This window comes from Pseudoliparis swirei, chromosome 15 (genome assembly GCF_029220125.1).
Source record: "Pseudoliparis swirei isolate HS2019 ecotype Mariana Trench chromosome 15, NWPU_hadal_v1, whole genome shotgun sequence".
Classification (NCBI taxonomy): Eukaryota; Metazoa; Chordata; class Actinopteri; order Perciformes; family Liparidae; genus Pseudoliparis; species Pseudoliparis swirei.
The window spans coordinates 1,029,202-1,040,388 of record NC_079402.1 but is presented as its reverse complement, the minus strand read 5'-3'; the positions used below and the strand labels follow the sequence as shown (position 1 = coordinate 1,040,388).

The 11,187-nt window shown below is 51.0% G+C and overlaps 1 protein-coding gene across 1 annotated transcript in view; it reads left to right on the top strand.

Annotated features, from left to right (window-relative positions):
• The window catches only part of dcc (DCC netrin 1 receptor), a 56,169-nt gene extending 50,977 nt beyond the window's left edge, over positions 1 to 5,192 (top strand). The window contains exons 17-18 of the mRNA XM_056433122.1: positions 1,156 to 1,292; positions 3,053 to 5,192. Coding sequence (XP_056289097.1) covers positions 1,156 to 1,292; positions 3,053 to 3,142 — 227 coding nt within the window. The 3' untranslated portion in view covers positions 3,143 to 5,192. The remainder of the gene's footprint in view (positions 1 to 1,155; positions 1,293 to 3,052) is intronic.
• The last annotated feature ends 5,995 nt before the right edge of the window (positions 5,193 to 11,187 follow it).

The following is an 11,187-nucleotide window of genomic DNA, read 5'->3' as shown; positions in this document are numbered from 1 at the left end:
AAACCTCAGGATCAATAACATCCCCCTCCCCCACTCGCCCCCTCCCCCCTCTCCCCTCCCCCTCCCCCTTCACCTCCTATCACAGCAAATCTTTCCATCGTTGCCTTCGACCTGGGAAAAGAGAAACGCTGATGTGAGTCATGTGACCTCACACTGCCCCCCCCCCCACACATACACACACATACACACACACACACACACATACACACAACACACACACACACCCCAGGCCCCGTGAATCTTTCCTCTCTGAAGATGTGTGACCTTTGGCTCTTTGTGGTTTGATCTCTCTGGGTTCAGACGGACGGCAACACTCGTTGACGATGTCGTTGACGATGTCGTTGTCGATGTCGTTGACGATGTCGAAGTCGTTGTCGATGTCGTTGACGATGTCGTTGACATTGTCGATGACGATGTCGTTGATGATGTCGATGTCGTTGACATTGTCGATGTCGTTGACGATGTCGATGTCGTTGTCGATGTCGATGTCGTTGACATTGTCGATGTCGTTGACGATGTCGTTGACGATGTCGATGTCATTGTCGTTGACGATGTCGTTGTCAATGACGATGTCGATGTCGTTGACGATGTCGTTGTCGATGTCGTTGTCGATGTCGTTGACGATGTCATTGACATTGTCGATGACGATGTCGTTGACGATGACGTTGACGATGTCGTTGACGATGTCGATGTCATTGTCGATGTCGTTGACGATGTCGATGTCGTTGACGATGTCGATGTCGTTGACGATGTCGATGACGATGTCGTTGACGATGACAATGTCGTTGACAATGTCGTTGTCGATGTCGTTGACGATGTCGATGTCGATGACCATCGGATGCTAAGCGGACCATAATAATAAATAATAATACATCAAATTTCTATAGCGCTTTTCATAATACTCAAAGACGCTTGACCATGTGTGTGGTGGCCTCGGGCCTCCAGCGGTCGATGGTCCACTTAGCGGTGAACTCGTCGTTTAGATAATTCAATAAGTGTCATCAGATCAAACGCTCCATCAACTCGCTGCTCTCACAGTTCAGACCTTCACGTCACATTCCTGATTCATCTCAGTGGATCACAGCCGATGACCCCGATGACCCCTCAGGTCCAAACCTTCGGCCGCTCACCTGTCCTCCCTCTTCTCTTCCCCAGCTGCCAGCCTCGTGAAGACGGCCTCTCTGGGCCAGGCCGAGAAGGCCCGGTCCCCCCTGCTGCCGGTCTCGGTCCCCACGGCGCCGGACTTACTGGAAGAGGGAGGAGCCAAACCTGCAGAGGATTCGGCCGCCAACGTAAGGAGAGAGAGAGAGAGAGAGACTAGTGTGGAGGAGCAGAAAAGAGGTAGAAGAGGAAGAAGAAACAAGGAGAGGATAAGTGTACAATGAAGAAAGGAGGGGGATAAGGAAGGAGGTGTTGCTGTAGCAACAGAAACAGAGGGAAGGATGGAGGGAAAGAACAGGAAATAAATGAGAGGAGGAGGTAGGAGGCTGGGGGTTGATGGGGGAGAGAGATACAGAAGATGAGGAGGAGTAAATCAGAAGAGGAGCGAAACTGATGAGGAGGAGAGGAGCCAATGAGAGGGGAGGGGAGGGGTTAAAGGTCAACAGCTCTCCCTCTTCATCTGCTGGTCTATCTCAGTCATTGATCTGGTCTTTACCTCCAGCCCTCTGGTACACACACACACACACACACTCTCACACACACAAAGACTGTCACACACACACTTACATCACACACACACTCAACAAACAAGACTTGATATTGAAGACATGAACTCTCATGAACTAGAGGAGCTGTGTGTGTGTGTGTGTGTGTGTGTGTGTGTGTGTGTGTGTGTGTGTGTGTGTGTCATGAACTAGGTGACCTGTCCTCAGAGGTCCTATCGAGATGTTTAACGAGAGCGTCACACGTCGTGGTCCTAGAGGACGTTGCGTGTCTTTAGCTGTTTCCTGCGTCTTGCTTCCTGCTTCCTGTGTCCTGCTTCCTGCTTCCTGTTGTTCCAAAGACTCTTCATCGACCTTTAAGATGATTTAACCTCCTAAATAAAGTGTAGATGGTGTGAATTCCTCTGATTGGCTGCTGCTGGTGGTCTGGTGGATACTGCGTCCTGATTGGTCCACACTGACGCTCTTAACGAGGGTCCATATATAGATCTGTGAGCGGCCGGAGGCAGAACCTGGTCCATGGCGACTCGTTCAGCTTCTGACCCGAAACACGTTCACGACTCAGAGACGTGCTGCGCGTTAAATAATACATCATGAATAATATGTAGCACACAGGAAGTAGAATGTTCCCCCATCACGGTCAGCCAGGTCCTCCATGGCACACGCTAAGGTCACATGATCACATGTTCCCGTCCTCCAGGTGAGAGGCCAGCTTCATCAATACACTCAGTACATTACTCTTTCAAATGATTTACTTTTAACATTCAGATGATCGGAAACAAATAATCAATAAATAAATCAATTAAGAGTCCAAGGACAGAAATATATTTGAATTTTAATAACTCTTTGATCTTTTTATTCATTTCATTTTATTTAATATTTAATCTGAGACGGCTCCTCCTAGGAGGCCAGCGTGATGTTTTATACTCATAATCATCCTTATGACTAAAAGATAAACAACGTTTCTGGGGATATAAAATCTTTGTGTTGGTTATTAAACTTTAATTAGATCCAGATGTCGGTTTGTTTTATACACAAATTAAACTAAAGTGTGTTCTCCTCCATGAGGAACCAGCCAGAGCTGCTACGACTCGCTATGACATCACAGAGTTACGCAACACTGTGAACGGGACAGGTGTACCTCACATGGTAGCTCCTCCCATCAGGTGTATCTCACATGGTAGCTCCTCCCATCAGGTGTACCTCACATGGTAGCTCCTCCCATCAGGTGTACCTCACATGGTAGCTCCTCCCATCAGGTGTACCTCACATGGTAGCTCCTCCCACCAGGTGGTACCTCACATGGTAGCTCCTCCCACCAGGTGTACCTCAGGTGGTTTCTTGAGCTGCTCGTGGTCACATGACCTCCCTGTGTGTCTTCTCTCCAGGTGTATGAGCAGGACGACCTCTCGGAGCAGATGGCCAGTCTGGAAGGGCTGATGAAGCAGCTCAACGCCATCACCGGCTCCGCCTTCTAACCCGTGACTCCGCCCCCCGGCCTGCCCTCCAGTGTGGAACCCGTCTTTAAGCCTCAACGCCCCCCGAGGTGGATCTGGGTTTGAAGAGGAATCGAACACCCGTGCTGGGTCGCTTTGGTTTCTGCTGGTCTTGGGCTCGTGTCGACGGGATGAGGGTCTGAGGCCCTCGAGACCTCAACCACGAGAAACCAGAACCACCAGAGACCTTCATGGCACCGAGGACCTGACCTCACCAAGACGGACAGAACCCGCCTCTTCTCTCCGCTGGCTTCCTACAGCTCAGTTACTGTGACCTCACCGGGTCCTCATGGGCCCTCATGGATCCTCATGGTCGGTGTGGAAGTTTTCCTTTGGTCTTTTTGGGGTATTTGAACTCAGGATCTTCTGGGTCCACCGGAACCTCCAGGACGGGACACGTGTCCCCGGCTCCTCTCCTCAGAACTGAATCTGGAGGTTTAAGAAAAGGGATATAGACCCCTCTATAGAACCCTCGACAGACCCTCTACAGACCCTCTACAGAACCCTCTACAGACCCCTCTACAGACCCTCTACAGAACCCTCTACAGACCCACTATAGAACACTCTACAGACCCTCTAATGAACCCTCTACAGACCCTCTAATGAACCCTCTACAGACCCTCTACAGACCCCTCTACAGACCCACTAATGAACCCTCTACATACCCTCTACAGACCCCTCTACAGACCCTCTAATGAACCCTCTACAGACCCTCTACAGACCCCTGGCCTTCACCAGCTCTGACCTTCACTACGAGGACTCGTGCCCAAATGTTCCCCTTGGAGAACTTCTTGTGGACCTTCTTTAGTCGTCTGCTCCGGTGTTCAGGTCCTGGACCAGAACCGAGGAGGGCTTGGGATGGGTCCTCCTTGATTCAGGTGAGGGGGCGTGGCCAAAGGATCAAGAACCGAGTCATTACTTGTGTTGTTAGGATTGTTATTAACGAGATTAGAGATGTTAGTGGGATGATGATGATGATGATGATCACGACGACGAAGACCTCTTCCGTTGTTCTCGGTGTGTGTGACTGCAGCCGGTTGATGACCCGTGTGTGTGACCTCAGCGTGACCTCTGTCCTTCCCTTCAGGGCGTTATGGTCCACGGTTTTATTTTGTTTTTATTTGTTTTAAAGAGAGAGAGGAAAAAAATACAAGAACAAAAACACGCAAATAATGCAGATAATAAAAATGAATAAGTATATTTTTACATTCGCCGTCCTGACCTCATGTCCTAGAGGTCCAGTCTGACCTCATGACCCAGAGGTCCAGTCTGACCTCATGTCCCAGAGGTCCAGTCTGACCTCATGACCCAGAGGTCCAGTCTGAGGTCCAGTCTGACCTCATGTCCTAGAGGTCCAGTCTGAGGTCCAGTCTGACCTCATGACCCAGAGGTCCAGTCTGACCTCATGTCCCAGAGGTCCAGTCTGACCTCATGTCCTAGAGGTCCAGTCTGAGGTCCAGTCTGACCTCATGACCCAGAGGTCCAGTCTGACCTCATGTCCTAGAGGTCCAGTCTGACCTCATGACCCAGAGGTCCAGTCTGAGGTCCAGTCTGACCTCATGTCCTAGAGGTCCAGTCTGAGGTCCAGTCTGACCTCTGCACCATGAGGTCATCTCCTCTCTCCTTTAAAGCCGATGTGTGGAGGTCTTTTGGGGAGACAAATGATTCATTAAGCGTCTGAGGGGAGGAGGAGAAGCCTCAGTGTGTGTGTGTGTGTGTGTGTGTGTGTGTGTGTGTGTGTGTGTGTGTGTGTGTGTGTGCGCGCGCGCAAAGGAATGAACCCAAATCCGATTCAGAGGAAGAAGATGTGATTTCAACTTTTCCATAATAGAGTTGAATGGTGGTTCCCCACAGACAGAGGCTCCTCACTTTCCTCAGAGGCTCCTCCCCCCCCACAGAGGCTCCTCCCTTTCCTCAGAGGCTCCACCCCCCCACACTGAGGCTCCACCCACCCCTCCCACACAAGGCTCCTCCCCCTCTCTACATTACAGCAGAACATTACAGAAAGCTGCTTTTTTTACAGTGTACAGTCCACTCGAGTTGCGTTAACTTTTTATAATCAAATTTAATATATTATTAAGACGTTATTATTTATAACCATGTTTCTGTGCATTTAGTTTAGCCGAGGACGAGACGAAGAAGACGTTCAAGTCGTAACTTTTTTTTTTCTTACCTTAAAATATTTTTAAAATACTATTGTATACATATTATTTAGTATTAAAGGTGTAACCTCCGGGACTCGGAGGACACGCAGCCTGGAGAACAATGCAGCTATTGTTCTAGAACATGTCTCACACCTGGTCTGGACCAGGAGACCTTAATCTGGACCAAGAGGTCTTCATCTGGACCAGGAGACCTTCATCTGGACCAGGAGACCTTCATCTGGACCAAGAGGTCTTCATCTGGACCAGGAGACCTTCATCTGGACCAGGAGACCTTCATCTGGACCAAGAGGTCATCATCTGGACCAGGTGACATTCATCTGGACCAGGAGACCTTCATCTGGACAAAGAGACATTCGTCTGGACCAAGAGGTCTTCATCTGGACCAGGAGACCATCTGGACCAGGAGACCTTCATCTGGACCAAGAGGTCTTCATCTCGACCAGGTGACCTTCATCTGGACCAGGTGACCTTCATCTGGACCAAGAGGTCTTCATCTGGACCAAGAGGTCTTCATCTGGACCAGGTGACCTTCATCTGGACCAAGAGGTCTTCATCTGGACCAGGAGACCTTCATCTGGACCAAGAGGTCTTCATCTGGACCAGGTGACATTCATCTGGACCAGGAGACCTTCATCTGGACCAGGAGACCTTCATCTGGACCAGGAGACCTTCATCTGGACCAAGAGGTCATCATCTGGACCAGGTGACATTCATCTGGACCAGGAGACCTTCATCTGGACAAAGAGACATTCGTCTGGACCAAGAGGTCTTCATCTGGACCAGGAGACCATCTGGACCAGGAGACCTTCATCTGGACCAAGAGACCTTCATCTGGACCAGGAGACCTTCATCTGGACCAAGAGGTCTTCATCTGGACCAAGAGCCCTTCGTCTGGACCAAGAGGTCTTCATCTGGACCAAGAGGTCTTCATCTGGACCAGGTGACCTTCATCTGGACCAAGAGGTCTTCATCTGGACCAGGAGACCTTCATCTGGACCAAGAGACCTTCATCTGGACCAAGAGGTCTTCATCTGGACCCAGAGGTCTTCATCTGGACCAAGAGCCCTTCGTCTGGACCAAGAGGTCTTCATCTGGACCAAGAGGTCTTCATCTGGACCAGGTGACCATCTGGACCAGGAGACCTTCATCTGGACCAAGAGCCCTTCGTCTGGACCAAGAGGTCTTCATCTGGACCAAGAGGTCTTCATCTGGACCAGGTGACCTTCATCTGGACCAAGAGGTCTTCATCTGGACCCAGAGGTCTTCATCTGGACCAAGAGGTCCTGTGGTCATGAGGTCCTAGTGGTCCGGAGGTCCTCTGGTCCTGATGAGACTGTGAGACTCAGAACCACCAACCAGACCCGGCAGGTGGACCCGGGTGGGGGCTCTTCCTTTGGGTGCTTCAGGAACCTTTGAGGTTCGGCAAGGGGCCACAAGACCCCCTGGGGGGGCGAGCTGTGACCGGGCGTTGCCGTGACAACAGACGAGGACACAGACGCGTGAGGGACCGTGACGTTCTGGTCAGGTGGCAGAATCTAAACGTCTCAGACGAGTCCTCCACGCCCACAGGCTCCGCCCCTAAATACGAGACCACGCCCCTTTAAAACAAGTCCAATCCTCCAGTCGATACAACCAAATGAACAGATGGTGATGATGGTCATGATGATGAAGATGATGGTGGTGATGATAGGAATGATGAAGATGATGTCATGATGATGGTGAAGATGATGTTCATGATGATGGTGATGAAGAGTTTCTATCCACATGGCTGGTTTTGTAGAACATGGTCTTTTTATAGAAGTGTTATTTCAATGTTTCTGTTTGATAAATAAAGTTTTGATACAAAAGCAAAAACAGAGAACAGAGTTCATGTCATGGAGGAGGAGGAGGAGGAGGAGGAGAGTAGTGTGTTCATGATGAACAGGTCGGGGGGAACAGAATACACATGGAGGCAGAACCACGTTAAAGGTGAGTCACTCATTCTGGAGGAGGAGACTAAACCATGATCCTGTTATCAGACTCCTCCTCCTCGTCCAAGGAGAGAGGAGAGGAGCTCAGTGTATCCTAAATATATTTAGATAGATAGATAGATAGATATATACTTTATTAATCCCCAAGGGGAAATTTGTCGAGTCAGTAGCAGCAACACACAAGAATAAAAAAACAAAACACAAAATATAAGAAGGGTTAGGGTGATCTGGCAAGAGGTGAACTGTTGTAGAGCCTCATAGCCGTCGGCAGGAATGTTCTCCTGTATCTCTCCTTGTGGCAGCGGAGCGTGAGGAGACGTCTGGAGAAAGTACTCCTCTGTCCCTGTAGGAGGTGGTGGAGAGGGTGGTCCGGGTTGTCCAATATGGACACCAGTTTCTTCAACGACCTCCTCTCACCACCTGTTCCAGGTGCTCCAGCTGGCAGCCGATGATGGAGCCAGCCTTCCTAACCAGTTTGTTAAGGCGGCTGGTGTCACCGGCTCGATGCTGCTCCCCAGCAGACAATGGCAAAGTGCAGCACACTGGCGACAACCGACTGGTAGAATAACTCCAGCATCTTGCTGCACACGTTGAAGGATCAAGCTTTCTCAGGAAAAAGTCGACTCATCCCCTTCTTGTACACAGCGTTGATGTTGGCCTTCCAGTTCAGTCGGCTGTCGATGGAGACGCCCAGGTACTTGTACTCCTCCACCATGTCCACGTCCACTCCCAGGACACTCAGAGGTGTAGGAGCTGTCGCCTTCCTCCTGAAGTCCACCACCATCTCTCTGGTCTTGGCCACGTTCAGCCGCAGGTGGTTCTCATCGGCCCACTTTACAAAGTCACTCACCACTGCCCTGTACTCCTCCCTTCCATCCCTAATACACCCGACCACTGCAGAATCATCAGAGTACTTCTGCAGATGGCATGACTCCGTGTTGTACTGGAAGTCACTGGTGTACAGGGTGAAGAGGAAGGAGACAGAACAGTTCCTGTGGGGCTCCAACATCACTGACCACCGTTCCAGACAGCACACGGCCCATTCTGACAAACTGTGGTCTGCCTGTGAGGTAGTCAGTGATCCAGGAGATGGTGGACGCGTCCACACTGCCACCGCAGCTTCTCACTCAGCAGCAGTGGCTGGATGGTGTTAAATGCACTGGAGAAGTCAAAGAAAGTGACTCTCACAGAGACATCGGTTCCATCCAGGTGCGACTGAGCTCGTTGCAGCAGGTAGATGATGGCGTCGTCCACTCCCACATGAGGCTGGTAAGCAAATTGCAGAGGTCCATGATGATTTCACCTGCGGCGGAGGTGGGCCAAGACCAGCCTCTCCAGCACCTTCATCACATGGGAGGTGAGGCGACCGGTCGGTAGTCGTTGAGGCCAGATGGTGCTGACTTCTTTGGGACAGGGACCAGGCACGACGTCTTCCACAGCATCGGGACTTCCCCCAGCCTCAGGCTGAGGTTGAAGAGGCGCTGCAGGACACCAGACAGCTGGGTGGCGCAGGTCTTTAGGACCCTGGGGCTGATGCCATCAGGACCTTCAGCTCTGCGCTGGTGTAGTTTCTCCAGCTGTCTTCTCACCTGGTCAGTCGTCACAGAGAGAGGGGAGAGGGTGGAGGAGCCCATTGTTATTGAGGGCTCGGTGGATGTGCAGCTCAGCAGCGGGGAGAGAGGGGGAGGAGGCGTTTGGGACGTGTGTTGTGTGGTGGAGACGGGAGGGCTGTGAACTGAACCTATTGAAAAACAGTTCAGCTGGTTGGCCCTCTCCAGGGAGCCCCTGGCTGTCTCCCTCCACCTTGAAGCCAGTTATCTGCTTCATGCCAGACCACACCTCCCTTGTGTTGTTCAGCTGGAGTTTGGCCTCCAGCTTCCTCCTGTAGGAGTCCTTGCCTCCCTGAGCTTCACCTTTTAGGTTGCGCTGGGCTTTCCTCAGCTCATCCCTGTCTCCAGACCTGAAAGCAGCTTTCTTCATGCTAAGCGCCTTCAGGTCCCTGGTGATCCAGGGCTTGTTGTTGGGGAAGCAGCGCACAGTCCGTGATGGGATGGTGGTGTGTTCACAGAACTTGATGTATTCCGTGATGCAGTCGGTCATACTGTTGATGTCCTCCCTGTGCGGTCCACAGCACATCCCAGTCCGTTGACTCGAAGCAGTCCTGTAGAGCGTCGTTAGCCTCCATAGACCACCTCCTCACAGTCCTGGTGGTCACCGGCAGCCTCTTCACCAGAGGAACATACCTGGGTGTCAGCCGGACCAGGTCATGATCAGACCTGCCGAGGGGGGGAAGGGCAGTGGCGCTGTATGCGTCCTTAGTATTAGCATACAGCAAGTCCAGAGTTTTATTGTTCCTAGTTGGGCAGTCTATGTATTGATGGAAGGTTGGCAGAGCTTTATCCAGTGTGGTGTGGTTAAAGTCACCAGTGATAGCCATGAATGCTCCAGGCTGATGATTCAGCAGAGCAGACACAGTGGAGTGGATGGTGTCCACAGCTTCCTCAGCGTCAGCTGATGGCGGCACGTACACGACAACCACAATGGCGGACGTGAACTCTCTCGGCAAATAGTACGGGCGCATCCCCACGGCCAACAGTTCAATGTTCGGGCTACAGAAGCGCTCCTTCACGCACACATGGTCCGGTGGCACCACCGTTCATTCACATAAACAGCGATCGCCCCCTCTTCTTATCGCGCTCTGTAGCGTCTCTGTCAGCCCGAACAGTCCTGAAGCCGGACAAAGACGCGCTGTGAACCGAATAGACCGCGTGCAGCCACGTCTCAGTGAAACACAAGAGACTGCTCTCACGGAAGATCCTCTCGGTCATTACCAGCGCCGAGCTCATCCGTCTTATTCGCCAAAGACCTCACGTTCCCGTTATGATCGACGGTACCGAGGGTTTGTATCTCCTCGTTTAGCCCTCCGCTTGACACCCGATCGGCAGCGAGCCCTTCTCCGTAGCTCCAGCGGATCACAGGTCTTTCTCCAGGCAGAAGCTTGGCCTGCACAGCGCGATCAGCTGAGCGCCAGTGACGGGTCCCAGTCATTGTTATGCTGCGGCTCACCGATACTCACGACAAAGTGAACAAAAGCCACAGTAGAAGTATCGAAAAAGTAGTTATGGTCCAGTGTCGACCGTAACTAAGACAAACGTGAAAGAAAGAAAAGAAAAGAGAGGAAAAGTGCAAAAAGACAATAAAATAAAGCAAAGCCACTACTGAAACAAGCAGCGTTGGCTGGCGCTCCGTCATGTCATTATAGTGGGTAATATGGTACTACAAGCTCTAGTGGAGTAATATGGTACTACAAGCTCTCTAGTGGAGTAATATGGTACTACAAGCTCTCTAGTGGAGTAACATGGTACTACAAGCTCTGCTCTCTAGTAGAGTAATATGGTACTACAAGCTCTCTAGTGGAGTAACATGGTACTACAAGCTCTCTAGTGGGGTAACATGGTACTACAAGCTCTCTAGTGGGGTAATATGGTACTACAAGCTCTCTAGTGGGTAACATGGTACTACAAGCTCTCTAGTGGAGTAACATGGTACCAAGCTCTCTAGTGGAGTAACATGGTACTACAAGCTCTCTAGTGGGGTAACATGGTACTACAAGCTCTCTAGTGGGGTAACATGGTACTACAAGCTCTCTAGTGGAGTAACATGGTACTACAAGCTCTCTAGTGGGGTAACATGGTACTACAAGCTCTCTAGTGGAGTAACATGGTACTACAAGCTCTCTAGTGGGTAACATGGTACTACAAGCTCTCTAGTGGAGTAACATGGTACTACAAGCTCTCTAGTGGGTAACATGGTACTACAAGCTCTCTAGTGGGTAACATGGTACTACAAGCTCTCTAGTGGAGTAACATGGTACTACAAGCTCTCTAGTGGG